The sequence below is a fragment of the Eretmochelys imbricata genome, chromosome 1, assembly GCF_965152235.1.
Source record: "Eretmochelys imbricata isolate rEreImb1 chromosome 1, rEreImb1.hap1, whole genome shotgun sequence".
Taxonomy (NCBI): Eukaryota; Metazoa; Chordata; order Testudines; family Cheloniidae; genus Eretmochelys; species Eretmochelys imbricata.
Genome location: NC_135572.1, coordinates 270204725 through 270231918, shown reverse-complemented (window position 1 = coordinate 270231918; position 27194 = coordinate 270204725). Strand labels below are relative to the sequence as shown.

At 44.0% G+C, this 27194-nt stretch overlaps 1 protein-coding gene across 1 annotated transcript in view; it reads left to right on the top strand.

Annotated features, from left to right (window-relative positions):
* UBN2 (ubinuclein 2) overlaps positions 1-27194 on the top strand; it is a 99922-nt gene that overhangs the window by 38168 nt on the left and 34560 nt on the right. Inside the window, exons 6-11 of the mRNA XM_077831168.1 lie at positions 2953-3451; positions 18212-18282; positions 19083-19212; positions 20672-20790; positions 21611-21724; positions 23786-23929. Coding sequence (XP_077687294.1) covers positions 2953-3451; positions 18212-18282; positions 19083-19212; positions 20672-20790; positions 21611-21724; positions 23786-23929 — 1077 coding nt within the window. The remainder of the gene's footprint in view (positions 1-2952; positions 3452-18211; positions 18283-19082; positions 19213-20671; positions 20791-21610; positions 21725-23785; positions 23930-27194) is intronic.

Below are 27194 nucleotides of genomic sequence, written 5' to 3'. Positions count from 1 at the left end.
GGGATAGAACTGTGGGAGTAAGAGCTTGCCTTGTGTGGTGGGAGGAGAGACTGGAATTGGGAGCCAGCTGTGGGGAAGGGAAATGTGAACATGAAAAAGGACTGGGAACCAGTTCAGGGGGAAGACTAGGATTCAGAGCCATTGCAATAGGAAAGAGAGATCACATGAGGAGCCAGTGGTAGGTTAGGGGCTGGGACTGGCTAGATAAGGAGGTAAGGAGACTGTAGTGAAGAGCCTGGGGTGGGAAACTGTGAGTGGGAGCTGAGGTGGAGGAATGAAGACTCCAACATGCTGTTCAGAGGGGAGGCTAGTACTTACTAGGTGAGAAGACTGAGACTGGGATTAGAAGCTAGAGGGGGGATACTGGTACAAAGAGCTGGTGGAGAGGGCAAAGAGAGGATTGGGATAGGTATAACTTGGAGAGCATGGGGCAGAAGAAGTTAGGCCTGAGGGGACCATTAGAGTGCACTCCCCTCCAGAACCTGGAATGTAACCCAAAATTCCCAAATCTTGCCATTACCTCTGCTGTCAGCAAACATCTGTGAACCCCATTAGTAGTGTTTCTTTTCCACTTCTAGTGGTTGGTCCATATACATGATGACAATCTGATAGTGCTATCAGTAACTCTGTTAGCTTAAGTGGCAGAGATCTGTGTTGTGAATCTGACTCTGTTGATGACCATGTAGGTGACCATATGATTCCACATGATGGAATGTCTGTTTTTTCAGTTTGGTTTTTTAAAAACCAAAGGGATTACACTCAATTTAAAGTTAAAAGAATGTGAAGACATTAAAAGAATGTTAAGTTTGCAAAGATAGGCACTCAAGTTAGCAAATGCAGAATGAAGGTTACCTGTGCAATCATAATTTGGTCCCCTTGTCCATATGTGTTATAGCCTTTAGTTATGTGGTCACATACTATATGACTTTGTAAATGACTGCAGGATCGCTAATGTGACGCCACTTTTTAAAAAGGGGTCCAGAGGTGATCCTGGTAATCACAGGCCAGGAAGCCTGACTTCAGTACCAGGTCCCCTTGCAGTTTGGTTGGAAATGAGGTCTTTAATGTTTTGACTGGGTAAAAATCTCATGGTGCATGCACACAAGGCTGACTTTGCTCTTAACATAAGAACATAAGGATGGCCATACTGGGTCAGACCAAAGGTCCATCCAGCCCAGTATCCTGTCTGTGGACAGTGGCCAATCCCAGGTGCCCCAGAGGGAGTGACCCTGACAGGTAATGATCAAGTGATTTCTCTCCTGCCATCCATCTCCACCCTCTGACAAACAGAGGCTAGGGACACCATTCCTTACCCATCCTGGCTAATAGCCATTAATGGACTTAACCTCCATGAGTTTATCCGGTTCTCTTTTAAACCCTGTTATAGTCCTAGCCTTTACAACCTCCTCAGGCAAGGAGTTCCACAGGTTGACTGTGCGCTGAGTGAAGAACTACTTCCTTTTATTTGTTTTAAACCTGCTACCCATTAATTTCATTTGGTGGCCCCTAGTTCTTATGGGAACAAGTAAATAACTTTTCCTTATTCACTATCTCCACACCACTCATGATTTTATATACCTCTATCATATCCCCCCGAGTCTCCTCTTTTCCAAGCTGAAAAGTCCTAGCCTCTTTAATCTCTCCTCATATGGGACCCGTTCCAAATCCCTAATCATTTTAGTTGCCTTTTTCTGAACCTTTTCTAATGCCAGTATATCTTTTTTGAGATGAGGGGACCACATCTGTATGCAGTGTTCCAGATGTGGGCTTACCATGGATTTATATAAGGGCAATAAGATAGTCTCCATCTTATTCTCTATCCCCCTTTTTTTTTTTTAATGATTCCTAACATCCCATTTGCTTTTTTGACTGCTGCTGCTGCACACTGCATGGACATCTTCAGAGAACTATCCACGATGACGCCAAGATCTTTCTCCTGATTAGTTGTAGCTAAATTAGCCCCCATCATGTTGTATGTGTAGTTGGGGTTATTTTTTCCAATGTGCATTACTTTACATTTGTCCACATTCAATTTCATTTGCCATTTTGTTGTCCAATCACTTAGTTTTTTGAGATCTTTTTGAAGTTCTTCAGTCTGTTTTGATCTTAACTATCTTGAGCAGTTTAGTATCATCTGCAAACTTTGCCACCTCACTGTTTACCCCTTTCTCCAGATCATTTATCAATAAATTGAATAGGATTTGTCCTAGGACTGAGCCTTGGGGAACACCACTAGTTACCCCTCTCCATTCTGAAAATTTACCATTTATTCCTACCCTTTGTTCCTTGTCTTTTAAGCAGTTCTCAAGTCATGAAAAGATCTTCCCTCTTATCCCATGACAACTTAATTTACATAAGGGCCTTTGGTGAGGGACCTTGTCAAAGGCTTTCTGGAAATCTAAGTACACTATGTCCACTGGATCCCCTTGTCCATATCTTTGTTGACCCCCTCAAAAAACTCTAATAGATTAGTAAGACATGATCTCCCTTTACAGAAACCATGTTGACATTTGCGCAACAATTTGTTCTTCTATGTGCCTGACAATTTTATTCTTTACTATTGTTTCAACTAATTTGCCCAGTACTGATGTTAGACTTACCAGTCTGTAATTGCCAGGATCACCTCTAGAGCCCTTAAATATTGGCTTTATATTAGCTATCTTCCAGTCATTGGGTACAGTAGCTGATTTAAAGGACAGGTTACAAACCATAGTTAGTCGTTCCATAATTTCACATTTGAGTTCTTTCAGAACTCTTGGGTGAATGCCATCCGGTCCCGGTGACTTGTTACTGCTAAGTTTCTCAATTAATTCCAAAACCTCCACACTAGTTATTTTTATTATTATTCTTCCTCCCTACTTGGTTATTTTTGAGCTGTTGTGAATTCCCACAGAAAGTGATTTTGTCATTGGCAGTTATATGCGTTCTAACAGAAGTTTCTGTTCTCTGCAGAGTAATGGCTTTAAATTCACACAAATCTGAGAAGAAGAAGAAGAAGTTATACAAGGACTCGCTTTCTCTGGCAGCCATGATCCGGAAGTTCCAAAAGGAGAAGGAAGCACTGAGGAAGAAAGAATCCAATCCAGAACCCCCAGTGACTGTTGCCATCTCCACCCCTAGTAAACCCCCTTCCTCCTCTGCTACCACAGGAAATGATGTCTCAGACTTGAACCTCAGGGTTACCGATCCTGTCCTCTCCATTTTTGGTAGCACAAATGAGCATGAGCTCCTGCAGGAAACCGAAAGTGCCCTGGAGATTCTGGGAGAGATTGACTTTGACAAGCTGCTTGACGGCACCTCTAATGGCAGCCCAGCGTCTGAGCCATCAGGAGAGAATGGAAGTGCCACTCAGCCAACCAATACCTCTCAGGTCATGACACCAAAGCAGGTGCCTGCCCTCCCAGAAGGCCTACCTGTACTTCTTGAAAAGCGCATTGGAGACCTACGAATAGTAAGTGTAAACTCATTGGTAGGGGATTGCATTCAAGGATCATTGAGAGCCGAGAGTAATAGTTACAGCCTGAGCTGTGATGTCATACCCTTAAAATGCTGGTAGAAATATCAGGAAGGGATCATAATTGTTTGGTTGACCCCCAGGGGCTATGAGTAAGATTAATTAGATGAAACTAAGCAAAGATGATGTAGGTTGAATATAAAGGAAATATTGTTCTGTTTAGTTTATTTCAACTTACAATAGCTTGTGGAATGCTTTCCCTAGGGAAGTTGTGGTAACTTCATTGCTTGAGCTAAAATGACTAGACAAAACAGTTGAATATTCTGTACAGAAAAATCCAGCACTAGTGAGGTTTGGGCTTGGATAGACTAGATGACTTAAATCTTTTCCATCTTTAACTCCTAATTCCTTGCTCATTTATTTTGCTAATAATGTCTTTTTATTCATGCCCTTCTTGCCAAGTTCAGTCAGGAAGGAGTAAACCTGTGATATTTTTAAAGAGACTTTCCCAGTTTGTGTTAGGGAGAGACACCTGAAAATATGTCCTTTCGGTTTCAGTGGTAATTTTTAGAACTTTGATTATTTTGCTAATTTTAATGATTTCTAAACATTTTCATTTGTGGAGGTAGGAAGGAGGACAGAGTCCAAGTTCATTCACAAAGATACTGTCAGGTGTAAAATCTTTGAGGATTTAGGTTTTTTTTTTTAAATCTAAGTTATTTTATTGTCATCTTAATCTTATTGAAACTGAAAGTATTGATTTTTTTCACCATGCTGCTTGTTTACTGTGTGCATATCAATTTGAAGGATGAAAAATAAACTAGTCAGTTTTTCTTTGAGTGATTAAATGTCCATTCCACTTCAGGGGTGCGCGCACCCAGTGCACTACAGTCAATTTTTTCCTTCAGTAGGACCCATTGAGGCATCCCCAGCTACCCTGCACTGCTGCATGGTGTTACAGAGGGTGGGGCTGTCCCTGAGCTCCTCCTCCTCAGTTCCTTCTTACTGCCCATGACAGTTGTCATGCTATTGCAAGTTCTGTCCTTCTATTTATATATAACTTGTACACATTTTTATTAGTTTAGTAGTTTATAGTGTTAGCAATAGTTATAAGTTTTTCTTTTAAATGTTTTTCAAAAACTTCAGTTCTCATTACTGGAAACCGTACTAGGGCATGTCTTGGTCACTAGAATTTAAGCCCTGCTGATCCTGCAAGGAACTGATGCCACTGAGTGACTTGCATTCCTGTTGCCTGAAGCGTCTTGGGGGGTTGCACGTCAGAAATCAGTCTCAATTTTGTAGGGACTTTAAACCTAGAACCAAGAAAGACAGGACAGGCAGACTTAAATTTCTCCTCACACAAGAAGCGCTGTGCCTTCCTGCTTGGAATGGATGCTGAGTGCTTTGGCTTCAGTGAGGAGCACTCGACCTGTATTGTGTGAGTCTCTGCACTGGTCACCTTTCCCAGTGCTAAGGAAGAAACATTGCAGGTCTGCCTCCAAAGGGAGAGGGAGAATCCGTGGCACCGAAGTTCAGCAGGCATGCAGATAATGGAAGTAGAGAGCACTCGAAGCTGAGACACTTCCTGAGGCAATCGTCCGCTCAGGCAGGACTGTCGACTCTGGCACAGGCACTGTCATATCCAGCTCCTGAAGTGGCACTGTGAGGCTCCTCTGTGCTGTCTGCATTGACCCGTCAGCCAGAGGCAATCTTGGTGTCATCAACTCCAGTGGCTTATACTGCTGCAAGTGACTTATTGAGTCTCTTGGTACCATTGTCTGAGGTGGTGTAGAGTCCTCTTATCTGGCACCAAAGACCACAGGTCAAACTTTGCCAGCTACTACAATACAGACTTTGGTACCATGGGTGCCTCATTGCGTGGTGCTATCAAGAGTGAAGCTGGTGACTCCTCTGGTCCATCATTGGAAATCCAGGATTTCCAATGCTGATCACCAGCACGAACCTGAACAGCGCCTCCCTTCCTCCTTGATCAGAAGAGGCTGATTCATCTTCGGACTATGAGGTTAGCTCATATGTCTTGCAGTCATGTTGTATATTTCATCATTCCCCTTTGAGGTCTTAACACCCTGGCACCCAGAGCAGGCACTGTCCTGGCTGATGTGTAGCAATCTATGGCCTGGAAGTAATTAGGCTCCTGGGCCTAACCAATTGCTGTTTTGGAACCCTTGAGAATTGCCACCTACTTCCAGGTCCTTTCCACACCCACTCCATTCTGCTGCATCAAGTAGGTGTCAAGTACCATCCCACCAAGGAGACCATGCCTGGTAACAGGCTCAGTACCACGCAGGAGGATGTTGCTCAGGTGAATCTCCCCTTTGAAAAGCCAGGGGACGGTCTACCTCTGCCAATTTTGGCTTCATCCTCTTCATCACCTGATGAGATGGTGGTTTCGGAGGATTCGTCACCCCCACCTGTTGACTATTTGGCCCATGAAGACCTTTTAAAAAGAGTGGCTTCCACCTTGAATATCCAGATGGAAGAAGTTTGAGTCATCCCACAGGCTGATAGACATTTTAGCAACTGCAGGACCTTCTTGGGTGGTGCTTCCAATTAATGAAGCTATCGTGGAGCCCACCAAGGTTTTGTAGCAAACTCTGTCTTCCCTTCCTCCCACATCAAAGCTGGCTAAGTACAAACCCTTCAAATGTGTATGGAGAGGTGTGTGTGGGGGGAGTGTTGTGTTTTCTCCTCTTCAACCAGTTTTGACCCTGGTTACAGATGCTGCTGTCCTCGGGGTGGGCTTAGCTGGGTTCCCTGCAGGTGCATGGTTTGTGGTCTACACAGGATTTAACTCTGCATATAAATGACAGAATTGAGGGCCATTTAGCTGGCTTGTCGAGCTTTCCATTCCCATACCAAGGGAAGAAATCTGTGTGTACTTACAGACAATATGGCAGCTACATTTTATGTGAACATGCAAGGAGGGGCATGCTCAACTCTGTGCTAGAGGCAATCAGTCTATGGGACTTTTCCATCATCAGTTAAATCAGCCTGAAAACCTCTCACCTTCCATACATGAAGTACAATTTGGCAGACCAGTTAAGCAGATTGTTTTACCAACCACCACAAGTGGTCTCTGCTGGGCCTTTCCAAGTCCATTTTCCAGCTGTGGGGGACTCCCCAGGTAGACCTCTTTGCAATGAAAGTCAGTAGGCAATGTCATCAGTTTTTGCTCTCAACAAGATCACAGCCTGGAATCTCTTTCACAGACACTTTTCTGTTACCCTGGACAAACCTGATCTTGTACGCATTTCCTCCAGTTCCACTCCTTCCCAGAGTATTGTTAAAAATCAGATAAGACCATACAATAGATCAGACTTATAGCTGCTTATAGTCATTGTCTTTTTCAACTCTATGGCAATAAAGTTTTTGAAGGCTCTGGAGAGGTTGTACCCTCAGGTAGAGGATCCTGTTTCCCCTTGAGACTTGAACTTGGTGTTATCAAAACTAATGGGTGCTCCCAATTAAACCTTTAACTATATTTTCCTTGCTATATCTCTCAGTGAAGCTAGCCTTTTTGGTGGCAATCACCTCAGCCAGCAGATTAGGTGAATTATGTATTCTAATGAGGCAAGTAACATATCTTTTTTTTGGACCAATTTCTGTTGGTGAGGGACACAACCTTTCAAAAGCTTGTCTCTCTCTCTCTCACCAATAGAAGTTGGTCCAATAAAAGATATTGCACCACTCACCTTGTAGCCATGTTCTGCAAAAGCAGAACTGAAGGACTTGAGAGCTATCTTACAATCTCGTGTGTGTGTATACACACCTACAAATAAGAATAGGTATAGTAGGTCACACACTGCCTAGAGGTCATGTCCTGGTCCATTTTCTGTTTTCCGTAGATTCTCTGAAAGAGCAAAGCAATGCTCTTCATGTTCTACATCAACAAGCAGTGGGGAGCAAGGTCCCCCTCCTTGTGTGCCAAAGCCATGAAACTCTGGTGCATAACCCATCAGATCCATATATCCATGATCTACCTCCCAGGCTTTCAGAATACCATAGTCAATGCCCTTAGCAGATGCTTCTCACAGGACTACAAATGGGAGTTGGTTACTCAGATTTTCTGAAGTATATCCCAAAGATATACTGTCGCAGGTCGACCTTTTTGCCCTCTCTGAAAACAAGAAGTGCCATCTTTTCTGGTTAATAGGGGGTCTGGGTCACCATTCCTTGGGAGACGCCTTCCTTCTACCCTGGAAGAAGGGTATTTTTTGAGCGTTTTCCCCCTCCCAAACTCCTAAAATTACAGGCCATGGAAACATATCAGACAGAACAGAGCCATAGTTATCCTTATAGTGCCTAACCGGCCCTGACAACTTTGGTACTTGTCTGTCCAACCGAAGTTCCAGCTGTTCTTCACCTCAAGTCTCAGAATGTGGATTGCATGCTTTATCCCAGCCTAGCTGTTCAGTGCCTCAGGGCTTGGTTCCTCAATGGATTTCAGGGAGGGCTAGAGCATTCCTGCTCTGCAGACGCACAGGTGCTCAGCAGAAAGATGTCAACCTGCACTACTTACCTACAAAAGTGGAAGAGCTTCTCTCACTGGGTCAGTTATTGCTCCTTTCAGCCTGATTCTGTTCCAGTTCTGCTCATCCTGGATTACCTGCTGGGTCTGAAGAAATTAGGATTCTCCATCAGTTTGGCTAAGATACAATTGGTACAGTTTTCATCCCTTGGTAGAGGGATTATCTGTATTTGCTTAGCCAGCATCATCTAGATTAATTAAGGGGTTGGGCAATCTCTATCCCCACATTAGACAGCCCAACCCTAGACCTCAACCTTATTCTCAGTCACCTTATGAGACTTCCATTCGTACCGATGGAAAACTGTTCCCTGCTCCATTTATCTACAAAGACTGCCTGCTTAGTTACCACAATGTCAGTCTGTACAGTTCAGGAAATTAAGGCTTTAGTGGCACATTCCCTCCCTTATGGTGTTCAAGGGTGAGGTCTGCTTATGCCCATGCTCTGAATTCTTACCAAAAGTTCTGTCAGATTTCCATCTTCATCCATCCATCTACCAGTATTTTTTCCAAAATCTCGTAGTTATCTGCAGGAATCTTTCCATACCATGGATATTAGAGCTTTGTCCTTCTATTAGATAGGACCTGACAATTTTGGAAGGTACCCCAGGCTCTTCATCTCCACCGTGGATAGGTCCATGGGATTTTCTGTCTCTACTCTGTCAGAATAGATATCTCATTGCATTTCCACAGATGTCCAATTTCCTCTCCCCCACCTTAGGATGATAGCACGTTCAATCAGATCTCAGGCAACATCTGTGGTATTACTTAAAAAAAGGGGGGTGGGGTGGGGTGGGGGGGAACCAATTTCTGAGAGAGAGAGAGCTTCCAAATACACATGTACAAAACAGTATTCCCATATCCATGCCGTCAGATATGGTATGGTACTTAGTTCTGCAGTATTATCGTCAGTTATGGACTCTGTTCCAAAGCTCCCTCCTCCAGGTGACTTCTGAGCAGTATCCCCTCGGAAAGTAGAGCACTCATAGGGACACTACACAAGGAAGAAGCGGTTATTCACCTTGTGCAGTAACTGCAGAGTTTTTTTTCAAGCTGGCCTCCCAACTGATGCTCCACTACCCTCTGTCCTTCCCCTTCCCTTAGGACTGTTCCCTAGGGGACACTGGGATAGAAAAGAAATTGAGGGTGGATTGCCTGTGCACCCCATATAGCCTTGGTGTCTGGCATGAGGAGGCCTAGGGCGCATGTGCAGGCCAAATGGACACTACTAACTGAAAATCTCCAATCAAGGGCTTAGGTGCACATGCGCCTCTTAACATGGAGCAACCGTAGGGACACACATCTTGAAGAACGGCAGGTATTGCACAAGGCGAGTAACCTCTTCTTCGATATGTGTGGCACATGTCCGTTCCATGGCCCGACTCCTTCCCCTCTATATTGAAGTCTCTTCAGTAAGAAGGAACTGAAGAGGGTTGGGTATACCACCATCCAGAGCGGCAGGGGGTGCATAGGCCAACTCAGTGGATACCACTGAGGGAAAAATCTCCAACAACAGTGCACTTGGGGATGCACACACCTGAGGGTGCAATGGACGTGTACAACACATCTACTCCTGGGTTAATTCTGCGCTCCAAAATTAAAAATTATGCACACAGTATTTTAAAATTCTGCATACTTTTGTTTGTCAAAATAACATGATATAATCATGCTCCCGTTGTCACCTCCGGGCGACCCAGGGTTCCTGCTGTCAGCCCTAGGCGACCGTGCTGGGGGGAAACCTCAAATTCTGTGGGGAACATTAATTCTGTGCACATTCTGCATTGTGCAGTGGCACAGAATTCCAGCAGGAGTACACATCTTGAAGAACAACAATTATGGAACAGGTTAGTAATCACTTCTTTCTCGTCCATTACTTGTCCAAGTTCTCCTATGCTAACAGAACTTTGCAATTTTTGGGACTCAGAAATTAGAGAGGAATGTTTTATTTAGAAATGTTTCCATCTAAGATACAAAAATGCAATCCTTTCTATTGGACTTTAAGTTTTGAAAAAGCTTGTTTTTACTAAATTCTAATTTTTAGATCAAATATTACCTGAAAGTTTCTTAAATTTACCGTTTTCCCCAAGTGTGTTGGAGTTTCTTAACTGGTGCTTGGAGAAATGATTTTTTTCTGAGGATCCTTCACTTCCTTCCCTTTTTCTGTGCATAAGTTTACAAAACTCTTACTTGGTCTAGGGTAATGGTTAATACCTTTTTTTTTTAAATGAGTGATTAAAATATTCATAATCATCATGGTAAAAGTGAGTATTGTGTCTAGCCTAGTACATTTTTATGCCACATTTTGCTAGGCTTCACTATGTGACTTAGTCAAGGCCTCCTGACAGAGTACAACTAGAAATAAACAGTCCAGATCCAGTATGTGGTGATGATCTGCCCCAAGTTGACCCTCCATTTCACTGTGTACCATGTTACCCAGCTGGTCTGGAGAAGGCTTTTCAAAATAACTCACACAGTCTCATCCTTCAGCATTTGATCATTGTGGTGTTTTTCTGAATAGTGTGGTAACTTCTTAAGAAAGCAAGCCTATCCTATAAGAATAGGAGGTGGCCTGGACATCACTTGAGTAAATGTTTGGGAAAGAAAACTGTGTTGTGATTTGATTTGAAGAAAGATGCTTCCTTGGCATACAGTGAAATGTGGTCCCCTTGTTTAAACATTATCAGTGAAAGAAAAAACATTTTAAAAGGCACAGAGAAAAATGGTTCCCACAGACTATATTTAAAGTTGTTGTTTTTTTTTTTAAGGTGGTTGCAGTTTTATAAGAGTTTTCTCTGTTGTTACTAGGGTTTTTTGCACAAGTTTGTAGGATGGGGAGAAGAGCTGGTGGTCAGTTTAAAAATGAGTGGGTTTATTAAATGATTTGTTTTACATGACAGCTTTTTTAAAATGTAGTTCAAAAAGCCATCAACTGACGATTTTTAACAGGCTAAATAGTTCTTGCTGAGTCATCTTTTCATAAATGCTCAGATTGTAGGAGTATGAGTTATCTAGTCTGGTCAGCTATGGATCACATTGGCTGCAGACAGTGATATTAACATAGGTGTAATATCTTTTAAAACCGTGACATTCATTTAAATTAGGACATGCTCCTACTAAACATTTCTTTTTTTTTAAAGTAAAAGTAAATTCCCAAATTTGTTTAAAAAAACAAAAAAAATCAGGTAATTCCTTCCCCCTCACATACTGCTACCTCCACTGTTGTGAGACAAGTAATATTTAATTTCCAAGTAATTCTAGTGCTTTATAGAACAGAAAAAAGTCTACCGGGAAGCAGTCTAATAGGGAGACTGCAGGATGACTTTTTCTACTGTGAGAGTAGTTGTCCAAATACCATATAATCCTTACAAGTCAACAGTTGAGTATTATCCTAGAGAAATCTATGTGATAAAATGTATCCAAATCTCTAAATGTTTATCTCTTCAATGGAAAACTACCATGTGTGCCATTTGGCAGACCTACAGTGCTGAGATCACCTTTGAACCTTTATGTTTGGGGATGTTATTTTCAAGCATGTACTGTCTTCTGGGGAACAGGCTCCGAGGGTCATTACAGTACTTCAGTTATTCTTGGTCAGTTCAACTCCTCTCACCACCCTAACTAATCTTTCTCAGCAGGTGTTCTGATACGAGGCTAAAAATGATGCAAGAGAAATTAATATAAAATATCTGAGAGTGAGGTTAGAGTGGGGGAGGAAAAACACCATATCAATGTGGCTGTCAAAAGGAATGAGATGATTTAGTGTGGAATCCACTTCACAAAAATTAACCCTTTTAAAGACACACTGGGGTTGAAATGCTTGCTATTAAATCCACTGTCCTGTGGCAACGTTATAAGGAAAGTTCTTGTAAAGTTTATGAATGTTTCTTAATAGTCTTTTACAAAACAAGTGCTTCAGGGTTTTAAAAATAGATACAGATACAATGCCAGATTTCCAGACTCTACAATAAGAAAGCAGTGAACACAGTCCAGCACTTAAACTAGTTTGCTATTATAGGCTTGTCTGTGCATGATTGAAGGACAAAACATATAACACAAAAAGCTTTTTTTAATGATTTATTATTGAATATTAAACTCCTATTTTCTTATGCAGTACAAAATGCACTATCCCAACAATCAGCTATTTCACTTTCAAACATACATGTGTCTATTACAAAAGAATGAGAACAGGTATTTCAGTATAACATTGTCAGCTCAAGACATCATCTGTCTGCAATTTAATTGCTATTGTCAGAATAACACATTGACTGTGGAAATAGATTGGAGAACGTTTTTCATTTTTTAAAAATTTGACATTCCCTATATAGTCAATTGCACTGCTGTGTGATTATCACATTATCTATAGACTCACATATTAGAATATCACACTTGCACAATGCTCCAGGCATTCACAGGCACACTCTTTTCAGTGGCCTAATGTGCTAAAAATAGTAGTGAAGATACAGCAGCATCGGTTAGCAACGTGGATACCCAAGGTCTCCAGGCCAGCTTGTACAGCCTGTGCTATAGCCCATGCCACTGTCTTCACTCATATTTTTAGTCTCTTACCCACGTTAGCTTTAATCTAGCTATGCCTACCAGAGCTGCCAATCACACCTTCAATTTCAGTGTAGACTGAGATCAATGGAAAGGAGTAGGAGCAAGGTCATCTTCCCTCCCACTCCCCATAGGGCTAGGAATAGGAAGATACAGGAACAGGAGGCGGGAGCACAGACAGGATCTCCACTCCACAAAACCAAAGCTGGAGAGAACACTGGACAGCACCATAGAGGAGGATGTGGATGTGGCTCCTGTCTGCATGGTTCCTTCACAGGGATTCCATCAGGAGCAGTGGAGATAGGTCCCCTTAGGGTATGTCTACACTACGAAATTACGTCGAATTTATAGAATTCGGTTTTTTAGAATTCGGTTTTATATATTCGAGTGTGTGTGTCCCCACAGAAAATGCTCTAAGTGCATTAAGTGCATTAACTCAGCGGAGTGCTTCCACAGTACCAAGGCTAGAGTCAACTTCCGGAGTGTTGCACTGTGAGTAGCTATCCCACAGTTCCCGCAGTCTCTGCTGCCCATTGGAATTCTGGGTTGAGATCCCAATGCCTGATGGGGCTGAAACATTGTCGCGGGTGGTTCTGGGTACATATCGTCAGGCCCCCGTTCCCTCCCTCCCTCCGTGAAAGCAAGGGCAGACAATCGTTTCGCGCCTTTTTTCCTGAGTTATCTGTGCAGACGCCATACCACGGCAAGCATGGAGCCCGCTCAGGTAACCATCACCGCATGTCTCCTGGGTGCTGTCAGACATGGTACTGCATTGCTACACAGCAGCATCAACCCATTGCCTTGTGGCAGCAGACGGTACAGTACGACCGGTGGCCGTCATCGTCATGTCCAAGGTGCTCCTGGCCACGTTGGCCAGGAGCGCCTGGGCAGACGTGCGCAGGGACTAAATTTGGAGTGACTTGATCAGGTCATTCTCTTTAGTTGTGCAGTCAGTCCTATTGAACCATCTTATGGTGAGCAGGCAGGCGGTACGGATTGCTAGCAGTCCTACTGTACCATCTTCTGCCAGGCAGGCAAGAGATGAGGATGGCTAGCAGTCCTACTGCACCGTCCTCTGCCGAGCAGCCATGAGATGTGGATGGCTTGCAGTCCTTCTGCACCATCCGCTGCCAGCCAAAGATGTAAAAGATAGATGGTGTGGCTCAAAACAAGAAATAGACCAGATTTGTTTTGTACTCATTTGCGTCCCCAGCCCCCCCGTCTAGGGGACTCATTCCTCTAGGTCACACTGCAGTCACTCACAGAGAAGGTGCAGCGAGGTAAATCTAGCCATGTATCAATCAGAGGCCAGACCAACCTGCTTGTTCCAATAAGAACAATAACTTAGGTGCACCATTTCTTATTGGAACCCTCCGTGAAGTCCTGCCTGAAATACTCCTTGATGTAAAGCCACCCCCTTTGTTGATTTTAGCTCCCTGAAGCCAACCCTGTAAGCCGTGTCGTCAGTCACCCCTCCCTCCGGCAGACAATCATTCTGCGCCTTTTTTCTGTGCGGACGCCATACCAAGGCAAGCATGGAGGCCGCTCAGCTCACTTTGGCAATTAGGAGCACATTAAACACCACACGCATTATCCAGCAGTATATGCAGCACCAGAACCTGGCAGAGCGATACCAGGCGAGGAGGCGACGTCAGTGCGGTCACGTGAGTGATCAGGACATGGACACAGATTTCTCTCAAAGCATGGGCCCTGCCAATGCATGCATCATGGTGCTAATGGGGCAGGTTCATGCTGTGGAATGCCAATTCTGGGCTCGGGAAACAAGCACAGACCTCATAGTGGGACCTCATAGTGTTGCAGGTCTGGGACGATTCCCAGGGGCTGCAAAACTTTCGCATGCGTAAGGGCACTTTCATGGAACTTTGTGACTTGCTTTCCCCTGCCCTGAAGCACATGAATACCAAGATGAGAGCAGCCCTCACAGTTGAGAAGCGAGTGGCGATAGCCCTGTGGAAGCTTGCAACGCCAGACAGCTACCGGTCAGTTGGGAATCAATTTGGAGTGGGCAAATCTACTGTGGGGGCTGCTGTGATGCAAGTAGCTCACACAATCAAAGATCTGCTGATATCAAGGGTAGTGACCCTGGGAAATGTGCAGGTCATAGTGGATGGCTTTGCTGCAATGGGATTCCCTAACTGTGGTGGGGCCATAGACGGAACCCATATCCCTATCTTGGCACCGGAGCACCAAGCCGCCGAGTACATAAACCGCAAGGGGCACTTTTCAATAGTGCTGCAAGCTCTGGTGGATCACAAGGGACGTTTCACAAAATCAACGTGGGATGGCCGGGAAAGGTACATGACGCTCGCATCTTCAGGAACTCTGGTCTGTTTCAAAAGCTGCAGGAAGGGACTTTATTCCCAGACCAGAAAATAACTGTTGGGGATGTTGAAATGCCTATAGTTATCCTTGGGGACCCAGCCTACTCCTTAATGCCATGGCTCATGAAGCCGTACACAGGCAGCCTGGACAGTAGTCAGGAGCTGTTCAACTACAGGCTGAGCAAGTGCAGAATGGTGGTAGAATGTGCATTTGGACGTTTAAAGGCGCGCTGGCGCAGTTTACTGACTCGGTTAGACCTCAGCGAAACCAATATTCCCACTGTTATTACTGCTTGCTGTGTGCTCCACAATATCTGTGAGAGTAAGGGGGAGACGTTTATGGCAGGGTGGGAGGTTGAGGCAAATCGCCTGGCTGCTGGTTACGCGCAGCTAGACACCAGGGCAGTTAGAAGAGCACAGGAGGGTGCGGTGAGCATCAGAGAAGCTTTGAAAACCAGTTTCATGACTGGCCAGGCTACAGTGTGAAAGTTCTGTTTGTTTCTCCTTGATGAAACCCCCCGTCCCTTGGTTCACTCTACTTCCCTGTAAGCTAACCACCCTCCCCTCTTCCCTTCGATCACCGCTTGCAGAGGCAATAAAGTCATTGTTGCTTCACATTCATGCATTCTTTATTCATTCATCACACAAATAGGGGGATGACTACCAAGGTAGCCCAGGAGGGGTGGTGGAGGAGGGAAGGAAAATGCCACACAGCACTTTAACAGTTTACAACGTTAAAATTTATTGAATGCTAGCCTTTTTTTTTGGGCAATCCTCTGTGGCAGAGTGGCTGGTTGGCCAGTGGCCCCCCCACCGCGTTCTTGGGCGTCTGGGTGTGGAGGCTATGGAACTTGGGGAGAAGGGCGGTTGGTTACACAGGGGCTGTAGTGGCAGTCTGTGCTTCAGCTGCCTTTGCTGCAGCTCAACCATACACTGGAGCATACTGGTTTGATCCTCCAGCAGCCTCAGCATTGAATCCTGCCTCCTCTCATCACACTGCCACCACATTTGAGCTGCAGCCCTGTCTTCAGCCCGCCACCTCTCCTTCCGATCATTTTGTGCTTTCCTGCACTCTGACATTATTTGCTTCCACGCATTCATCTGTGCTCTGTCAGTGTGGGAGGACAGCATGAGCTCAGAGAACATTTCATCAAGAGTGCGTGTTTTTTTTTTCTTTCTAATCTTCACTAGCCTCTGGGAAGGAGAAGATCCTGTGATCATTGAAACACATGCAGCTGGTGGAGAAAAAAAAAGGGACAGCGGTATTTAAAAAGACACATTTTATAAAACAGTGGCTACACTCTTTCAGGGTAAACCTTGCTGTTAACATTACATACATAGCACATGTGCTTTCGTTCCAAGGTCGCGTTTTGCCTCCCCCCACCACGTGGCTACCCTCTCAACCCTCCCCCCTCCCCGTGGCAAACAGCAGGGAACATTTCTGTTCAGCCACAGTGAAACAGCCCAGCAGGAACGGGCTCCTCTGAGTGTCCCGTGAAGAAAAGCACCCTATTTCAACCAGGTGACAATGAATGATATCTCACTGTCCTGAGGATAACACAGAGAGATAAAGAACGGATGTTGTTTGAACGCCAGCAAACATACACTGCAATGCTTTGTTGTACAATGATTCCCGAGTACGTGTTACTGGCCTGGAGTGGTAAAGTGTCCTACCATGAAGGACACAATAAGGCTGCCCTCCCCAGAAACCTTTTGCAAAGGCTTTGGGAGTACATCCAGGAGAGCCGTGAATTCCAGGGCAAATTAATCCTTTCACATGCTTGCTTTTAAACCATGTATAGTATTTTAAAAGGTACACTCACTGTAGGTCCCTTCTCTGCCTGCCGGGTCCAGGAGACAGCCTTGGGTGGGTTCGGGGGGTACTGGCTCCAGGTCTAAGGTGAGAAACAGTTCCTGGCTGTCAGGAAAACCGGTTTCTCCGCTTGCTTGCTGTGAGCTATCTACAACCTCATCATCATCTTCTTCTTCTTCGTCCCCAAAACCTGCTTCCGTGTTGCCTCCATCTCCAATGAAGGAGTGAAACAACACGGCTGGGGTAGTGGTGGCTGAATCCCCTAAAATGGCATGCAGCTCATAATGGAAGCGGCATGTTTGGGGCTCTGACCCGGAGCGGCCGTTTGCCTCTCTGGTTTTCTGGTAGGCTTGCCTCAGCTCCTTAAGTTTCACGCGGCACTGCTTCGGGTCCCTGTTATGGCCTCTGTCCTTCACGCCCTGGGAGATTTTGACAAAGGTTTTGGCATTTCGAAAACTGGAATGGAGTTCTGATAGCAGGGATTCCTCTCCCCATACAGCGATCAGATCCCGTACCTCCCGTTCAGTCCATGCTGGAGCTCTTTTGCGATTCTGGGACTCCATCATGGTCACCTCTGCTGATGAGCTCTGCATGGTCACCTGCAGCTTGCCATGCTGGCCAAACAGAAGATGAGATTCAAAAGTTCGCGGTTCTTTTCCTGTCTACTTGGCCAGTGCATCTGAGTTGAGAGAGCTGTCCAGAGCGGTCACAATGGAGCACTCTGGGATAGCTCCCGGAGGCCGATACCGTCGAATTGTGTCCACAGTACTCCAAATTCGAGCCGGCAAGGCCGATTTAAGCACTAATCCACTTGTCAGGGGTGGAGTAAGGAAATCGATTTTAAGAGCCCTTTAAGTCGAAATAAAGGGCTTCATCGTGTGGACGGGTGCAGGTTTACATCGATTTAACGCTGCTAAATTCGACCTAAAGTCCTAGTGTAGACCAGGGCTCAGGAAGGCAATGGATTTGCAGCAGGAACCAGTAATCCTAGGGAGGAAGAGAATCCTTAATGAACTGAGATGAGGGATTTCACTGTTGGTATAATTTATCGAGTCGTGTTTTTCCCTTCAAGTGAACAGTGAACCACTCACTGACCCAGCATGATTTTATTTTATTTTTTTTATGGGGGGAGGATATCATTGCTGGTGGTATCTTTTGGAGGAGACATTAAAACAAAGGACCTAATAACTTTTCATTGAAAGGTCCTTTGGCTTTTAGCAAGAATGGGGTACTAACCCCAGAGACCTGGCCACAGTCTAAATTGAATGATTGTTTTGCCTGTTTGCACTTCTCCTGCAGTTTCAATTGGATATAGTAATATTCTTCACTTCCTATTCTAAATAGTCATGTAGTGGTTTTGTATTACGCTGTTATGGTGGGTGTATTTCAGGGCAGGGTGATGTATGGCCATAAAGGTAGTTTGTATATCATTTAAGTCTGTAAAGATCTTTAGGGTAAAATGTGCTATAAATTTCTTAGTACTTTTATTGCTCTCCTTCCAGGCTGCCAAGCTGTTTGATGAAGAAGGCAGGAAGAAATTCTTCACGCAGGATATGAACAATATTCTGCTGGAGTAAGTGTTCACCTCTTCAGTTCTGTATGTTTTGGGATGTTATCTTTAAATTACTCCTACAAAGACCTTAAAAAAGGAAACTAAACAAGTGGGGAAGACAAGTTAATCTCAGCCAGTTAGTGACCAGCTGGAAGATCTGTACTGGTGACAAGTTCCAATACAGAGATGCATCTGTATGGTTTATCCAGTGTAAAATATTTTTCAGTGCCCTTGGCCTTGAGTTCGTTAGCATAGTTCTGTGGAAGTTTGCATGTCACTTCCCTACAGTCCCATGTTTGAATAAAATGAATAATTTCAGATTTTATTAAGAAGGAAAAACCTAGCCCATTCTAATTCTCTAATCTTTGCAGCACAGTGTCTGGTGTGGGAAGGTGATTTTGTATGGGGGTGGGCGGTCCTTATATGATCATAGTGTAGGTTAAAAAGAAATATTTTAGAAAATGTTAAATTATTTCTGAATAAATGTAACAGCCACAGTTGACTCATTCATGGCGTGAAATTGGCATAGTAATTGCAAATTTGAATGGCATACAAAACCATGTTTAGTATTGCCAGGGTAATATTTATTAGATTAGCATATTTTTCTGAATGTACTCTCATTGTTAGCTAATGGACTTTAATCTCTCTGCAAAAATTAGTCTTACTGACACACCTATAGAAAAACACTCCACCCTTCATGTGTGTTTGTATGCATAACTAGAGTATGTGATGTACACAAAGCGCCTTAGGTGTCTGCACAGTTTCCATCCTCACCCAGGATTGCCTCACTAGTTAGCTATCTCTTTGTTTGTTTCTGTCAGTATTGAGCTGCAATTACAGGAGATAAGTCCTATCGTCCGTCACAACGTGTACTCCCATCTTGAGGCTTTTGTGCCATGCAATAAGGACACACTGATAAAGCGTCTGAAGAAATTACACCTCAATGTCCAGGTAAAAGGGGGAGAGAGAGTGGCTTCTGCAGGAGTCATGTATGTAACAGTAAGGGCAGGGTGTGAGAGACTGAAGGCAAAGCTAGTTTTCCAGGTATTATTTCAGGACCTTTATGGCGATGGAACTGCTTCATCTTGAAGGTTAGATGAGATCAGAAGTCAAGAAGGTTGTGGCTGTGCCTGGTGTCTAGCTCTGCTCTAATGGTAGATTACACAGATAATAACACACAATGAATGGACAAAAAAATTGGGTACCTGATTGTACAAAATTCCATGCAAATAAGCCATTATCGTAATAGGAGGTTAGCCAATTTAACCCTTTTTGTGAGTCTAAATATGCTGCTTTCATAGAATCATAGGGTTAGAAGGGACTACAAGAATCGTCTAGTTTAACCCCCTTTTGTACTTATTATGACTGTCAGGTGATTTTCGTGCTCCATTTTCACCGTTGCTTTGCTTTTAAATATGGGTGTGTATATTTTCCCTGTGAAGATGAGTAAATTAAGGTATTTTGTGATCTATGATTGAATAGTAGAGCTGCCCTGGTGGTCTGTTTAATGCATTGCTACTTGTGTGAGTAGTTAGAGTTGGTGGTGGAAGAGCTCAGGACCAAGCCTTGTTCAGGACCTGGAAGCGTTCATGGAGGTAGACGGCTTGTCACCTATGTGGTATGGAGGAGGGGCCGGGGGTGGGAGGATGAGTAGATAAATGCCACATGTTGCATGCTAAAAGTCCTCTTGCTGGTTGTAGGAATGTTGTTAAAGCCTTTCTCGGCAAATGGTTGCAGTGGCCAGGCATAAAATAATTAAGAGAGGGAAAATGGTAGGTGCATAATATAATATCAGCTTAACATTTGCTGGAGATCTTTTGCTGTGAAGATGATCATTCCTCAAAATTTGGAAGTCTTGCATATTGCCCGAATGGCTTGTATACAACTGGGAATTTTTGGCCACTTTAATTTTAAATTACTTACTGGCAAGTGTTGGTACTCACTTCAGTCCATTTTTCTTCCTTTTCTATCAAACACTTTTAGCCCCTTTTTGGTAAAAAGGGTCCTCTGAAGAGACCAAGAAGTAATGCTGTGAGAAATGCATAAAGATAGAAATGTTTTTCTTTCTAGATATTTGCCTTTTTTTTGGTCTTTCAGTTTCAAGAACATCTCAGCTGTATTAGCAATTAAACAGTATACCATTGTTTTGTATCATTGTTAACCAAAATGTGGTAGTTCAGTGCCATTTTAGAGAACCATGTTGGAATTTCCCATGCTTTTTTGTTACTACCAATAAGCAGGTATTGCTTGAACTGTTTCTAAAGTTTCCATACGTTTTGATGGGAATATTGATTAGAAATCACTGTTAAGGTCTGATTGCAGTCTCTGAGCAGCAGCTCATAAAACATGTTGGGTATGTCCTTTGCAGTGCATGTACCAAGATTACTTTGGTGTTGTTGCCTCTTTCCAGGATGACCGTTTGAGGGATCCACTGCAAAAGCTGAGACTGGCTGTCAGCAATGTCATGCCTGAACAACTATTCAAGTATCAGGAGGACTGTCAGGCTCGCAATCAAGCCAAGAATGCAAAGTGCGTACTTCTGAAGTCAGGATATTTGTATTTGGCCAGGGGATTCATACAGGAAACATGGGTTAAATTTCCATGTTTCTCAATTCTGGGGTATAAATACTGCAAAGGCAGTGTACTCAGACCATATGCATATAGGGGTGTAAAGGGAAATTGGGACAGTGCAAAGTACTCTTTGATTCCTTCAGCTAATTAAGTAACACTATCAACTAACTCTGAAAAGAAGTCTCATTAAGTGACTTTGAGGTAAGATCTTAAGGACAGGAGGAAAAGGAGGCTGTAACATATAAAGAGTGGGAAACAAGAAGAAGATGGAATTGAGATGTATTTTTTTATGTTCTTGATTATTTTTGTCCTGATTGTCCTGATAAGAGACTCTTATCTCTTCACTGCATGAGGGAAACTGATTTGGGCTTGGGTTTTGGTATAGGAGTAAGAATTGACTGGTGAGCATCATAGAATCATAGACTAGAATCATAGAATATCAGGGTTAGAAGGGACCTCAGGAGGTCATCTAGTCCAACCCCCTGGTCAAAGCAGGACCAATCCTCCATCTGTCATCACATTCACAGCACTAGACTGACAGTGAGCAGGCCTGAAGGAGTCTACACAACTTGCCCTGGCAGCCAGAGGTTGTGCGAGTCACATGGAGAGATGGAGTGGGAGGGTCAAATGTTTGCCTCTTTGGGAACGGTATAATGAGAACCTGAGGGCTGCGCCCCTATTTTTACAGCCTGGTAAGAGAATTCGTGCCTTTCTAAGGGGAATACACCATGTGTCTGTGTCTTTAAGTCCTAATTCTCTCACACAAAATTTGTTCTAGATTGCAAGCAGAAGATGAACGAGAGAAAAATGGATCAGAGGAAGATGATGATGAGAAGCCAGGAAAGAGGATTATTGGGCCAAGAAAGAAATTCCACTGGGATGATACAGTGAGGTGTGACATAACATTCCCCTTTTTCACCTTGCACAAGTTTTTTAACGTGCCTGTGTGGACACTGAGCCACAGCACCATCTAGTAAACAATCCCAGTCAGAAACAGACTTGATAGAGATTTGGAAAGGGACAGGTGCAATATGGCTTTATAAAAAAGATAGGTATGAAGGAAGGCATCTCAGTTTCCCATGCAACTTTGTTTCTGAAACTTGAGGGGTGGGAGACCTGAATCCCCACTCCAGTCTCTTTATACCACATAAAAATGCTGGAGCAGTATAAAAGGCCATGCGTAAAATCCTGTATCCAGCCAAAGGGAGGATATCCTTGATGTAGGAATTTCAGAAGACAGTTGAAAAGCTGCATCCCAAGGACTTACCTTAAAAACTTTAATATAAGAGGATGTGCTGGGGCTGGGCTGCATCACATAGCACTGTTTTGATTTTGGACAGCACAGAACCTCACCTGACATAATGATGACTTGTCTACTCCAGGAAATTTAACTGTTACTGAAAATTGTGTGGTTTTTTTAGCAAATGGATTTCACTAAATCAGTATTTAAAAAGGTAAAAATTTCCCAGTTTAGGCAATTCACTTCAGAGCAGAAACTAGCACTAGTGAAAAGTGCTGGATTTGCAGCTCTTGGACACTGATGAGGTCTTTGCCCATCTACATCTGTGGCCAATATATCACAAGCTGACCTAGAGAGACTATCTGTAGAGTCAAGAAGGGAGTTCAGTTTTTGTCCCATTCATTCAGTCTGTCCACCAAGGCCTAAAATGGCAATTTTTCTGGTATAGCTCAATATCAGGTGCTTCAGTGACAGTAAAAAGACAAGGTCCCTGCGCAAATGAGCTTGTGGTTTCAATAAATAATGTACTGTGATGTGGAATACGGTGTATCAATAGAGTTTTAGGCATCCTCTGTTCTAAGAAGAAATTGGAGCCATGACAGACCAGGTGAGGGAAAACGTTCCAGACATGGGGATGCCATATAAAAGAGGACATGTCAAGAATTGGAGGGCACAGAGGCAGTCAGTCATAAGTCAGGCTGCATATCTGTCACGGAGTCCATGACTTCTGCAGTGGCACTCCGGGATTGCCTGAGCAGATCAGGCAGCCCCTAGGCCAGTTGCACCAGCTGCTGTTGGGGTAATCTTGGGCTACTGCGGTCCCTCCACCCCCAGCAGCAGCAGTTTAGGTGTGGGAGGGGGCTCAGGGCTGGGGCAGAGGGTTGGGGTGCAGGGTGGCACTTACTTTGTGGGGGCTCCCTGGAAGCTGCCGGCATGTCCCTGCAGCTCCTAGGCGGAGCGGTCAGGGGGCTTTGTGCACCGCCCCCGTCTGCAGGCACCGCCCCCGTCTGCAGGCACCGCCCCCGTCTGCAGGCACCGCCCCCGTCTGCAGGCACCGCCCCTGCAACTCCCACTGACTGCAGTCCCCAGCCAGTGGGAGCTGCAGAGCCAGAGCTCGCGGCAGGGCAAGCGTGTGGAGCCCCTCCCGGCTTTCCCTCCCCCTATGAGCTGCAGGGACAGGCTGGCTGCTTCCAGGGAGCTGCACGGAGCCAGGTAGGGAGTCTGCCAGCCCCACCAATCCTTCCCTCTTGGCATCAGCAGGGTTCCCAGGGCGTGTGCTGCCCGTCCCCCCCTCCCCCCCGCCCCCCAGCACCTGTGGAGGTCCTGGACTACCCTCCCCCAGCACCCGCTGCAGCCCCCTGGCCCAAGTTTTAGTTAGGGGTATATAGTACAAGTCATGGACAGGTCACGGGCCGTGAAAGTTTTACTCAAAATATCCGGGACTAAAACGTAGCCTTAGTCATAAAGCCTGGAGGGCATTAAGAGGGAAGTGGAGAGGTGGGTCATCAATGCCAGTTACAATGGTTGTCTTTTACATTAGCATCTTTCCTACAAAAGTGGACTGAGACTCGTGAGCTCTTTTCACAGAGTGCAGTGAACAGCCCATTACATGGCAACAACTCTTCCATTCCTCAGTCTTTCTGCTGAGCGTTCAAATTGACTTTTGCAGTCCATTGAATGGTTCATGCCTGGCTTCTCTCTCTTTCTCAATAGGGCTTTGTTGTGTAACCTTGTCAAGATCAAGCTGGGATGCTATGAGCTAGAGCCAAATAGAAGTCAGTCTCCTGAGGATTACCTCAAGACCTTTATGGAGACAGAGGTGAAACCACTCTGGCCTAAAGGCTGGATGCAGGCTAGGTAAGATACTTGCTTAGTATCTCTGATTGCCACCGTGTAACAGCTTCTTGAGTCTCACTTAGGGTGACATGCTTCTACAGACAGTTGGTATAAAGGGACACTGTCATAATTTTAAAATACTGTATATATCCTATTACTGATAACATTTTATGTCATTGAAACTGAAAGTTTAAAAACATCTAACGTTCATCACTGATGCAGTTTATTTTTTTGCATTTCACCTGGTTTGAACAATGTAGCTACTTCAGGTTTTCTCCTTTGCTCTTTTATACTAACATGATGCTATAATATTTAGGTTCCCTTAAGGGGAATGTTTTGGTAACACATCTCCTAATTGAAATGAAATGTTCCTAAAATATTTCAATTATGTTCTGTAAATCTCTTCTAAATATACTTAAATATTGTGCCATACTACGTGACATTGTCACTTTAAAGGGTGGCTGGCAGGCATCTTTCGCATTACCTTGTTAAAGTAGTGAAGGTCATGTAAAGTTACCAGCTGTGCTTTAAACTGTGCCAGCTGAATTGGAACAGAGTTGTAGGAAGATTGACAGATTTTACAAATTAATTTGTTTCTTCCAGCCCTCAAGATTCTGTGTAAATACAGAAGAGTGCTTTTAGTGGAGAGTTATTCTCTCTGTTGGTCTGCCAGAGGTTGAGTTTACTAACCTTCAGAGCATGGTCCAAGGCACATCTTTTTGGAGATATACAGGAAATTATGGGGTGATTGCTGGGGAGACTTCTCCTGTGATGTTTAGGGTGATATAGGAAGTAGCGCTGTCTGTGTAATCTCTGACCAATTTAATGTGTGACTAGATTATGGTTTTAATAGGTCAGTACTCTCATATTATAGCGAGAGTGCACAGAACATTTTATTAATAATCCTTTGTACTTTTATTTCTAAACTGTCCCCTGCTAAGGCACTTATGTCATTGCACATCATCCAAAGTACAACAATTTCTTAATCTTGTTAAAATTCAAATAAACCAATGAACCAAGTACAATGCAGAAGGGAAAAGGGATGGTAATAATGAGGCTAAAATGTAAGTTTGAAATAAAGTCCTATGGTGTTCTCTAAAAATAGGAAGAGATGAACAGAGTCAGATGGTAAAGAGGTGAGTAAATTCCAGACTTTAGGGCCCATTGCAGAAAAGGCATAATTGCCTGCGAATTCTAAGACATAACTAGTCTTGGAAGGATAAGATTTTTGTCAATAAATGTTGATTTCACCATACATACAGAAAATGAAAAATATTTCCATAGATGATGAAAATTTACAGATCGGAAAAGTAAGAAAAATGCTGCATGAGAACTTTTTAGAGTTAAAATCCAGTTATTTAGATTTCAGAATTAGGCTTATTACAAATGGACTAGCAAGTGAAAAATAAAAACATATATGTTTTGTTGATTTAAGGATATATACTTTGTATATTTTGACGTGTGATGTTGACAATTTGTTTTAACATTGATAATGCTTTAACCCTTTGAATCTCATCATTTACTCTCGTTAAATAACTGACACCCCACCCCATACTTTCTGCAACTGTGAATATTGATAAAAATATTTGTAAAAAGCTTAAAAGTAAACATCAATATTATCCATCAAAATTATTTTAAAATATGAATTCTGCCATGCTTAAACATAATAGTTGGAGTTCTAAAAGGTGGGTGGTGTCAGAGTTTGGGTGATGATCTGAGACTCAAGGAGGTCCTAAGTGTAGCCAAAAGCCAACACTACTTATGACTGAAAAAAATAAATAACCAACTAACTAGCTTATAACCCAGAGGAGGGAAAACCCGTGGGCCACATCCAGCCTGTGGGACCGTCCTGCCTGGCCCCTAAGCTCCCAGCTGGGGAGGCTAGTCCCCGGCCCCTCCCCCGCTGTACCCCCTCCCCCGCAGCCTCAGCACATTGCACCACCGGTGCTCTGGCCCGCCACTCCTGCCGTGCAGCACGGCGGTGTGGCTGGCTCCAGCATAGTAAGGGAGCAGGGAGCAGTCAGGGAATGGGGAACAGGGGGCCTGGGTAGGTGTGGGAGTCCCAGGGGGCCCATTAGGGGGCAAGGGTGTGGAAAGGGGGCAGGGCAGTCAGGGAGAAGGGGGCATTGGATAGGCGTGGGAGTCCCAGGGGGCCTGTCAGAGGGCGGGGGTGTGGATAGGGGTTGGGGCAGTCAGGGGACAAGGAGCAGGGGGGGTTGGAAGGGTCGGGAGTTCTGAGGGGGGGGCAGTCGGGGGGTGGGAGGGGGTGGATAGGGGGTGGGGGTCAGACTGTTTGGGGAGACACAGCGTTCCCTACCTGGCCCTCCATATAGTTTTGCAACCCCGATGTGGCCCTTGGGCCAAAAAGTTTGCCCACCCCTATTCTAACTTGTCTACCATCGCATAAGCAGCCAATGTAAAGAATACAAGGGAGGGTGTAATGATTTTCTTAAATTAGTGAGTAAATGTGCTAATGGATAAAAACTTTCATGTTTACATGGGTATGTCTATTATTACTAAAAAAAAGAAAAAAGGAGGACTTGTGGCACCTTAGAGACTAACAAATTTATTTGAGCATAAGCTTTCGTGAGCTTCATTGGATGCATTCAGTGGAAAATACACCCAATGAAGTGAGCTGTAGCTCACGAAAGCTTATGCTCAAATAAATTTGTTAGCCTCTAAGGTGCCACAAGTACTCCTTTTCTTTTTGCAGATACAGACTAATATGGCTGCTACTCTGAAACCTGTCTATTATTACTATTATTAATGTGTTTATTATTTATATACTGCTGTAAATATATCTGACTCTACAAACAGTGAAGCACATGCCCTGTCCAGGAGTGTTTACAGTCTAAGATAGACAAGACACAGGACAACAGTTTAGGTAAGAGAGGGTCAGGAGAGATTATTGGTGAGGAAAATTAAGTACCGGAGTACTGTTGCAAGGTCATCCTAGCATAAATTAAAGCGAAACCTGTGCAAACTTTGCTACTGAAAACATTGTACCACTTCTGACATATGGCTTTCGATGCAATGAATGTTTGAAAAGTGTCTTCAAGATTTTTAATCTTACTACCTCCAGATGAGTGGTCTCAACAAGTGGGGCTACATAGGAGAAGAGTCGTCTCATCTCAATTACTTCTTCCCAACAACAAGATTTCTGTTTTATCAGAGTTAAGGACTAAGCAGTTTTATTTATTCATCTGGTAATTACGTGACAGAAAAATAGCTTGCTGAGTCTACAGAGAAAGACATACATAATTATATATCCACATGCTGACCCAAT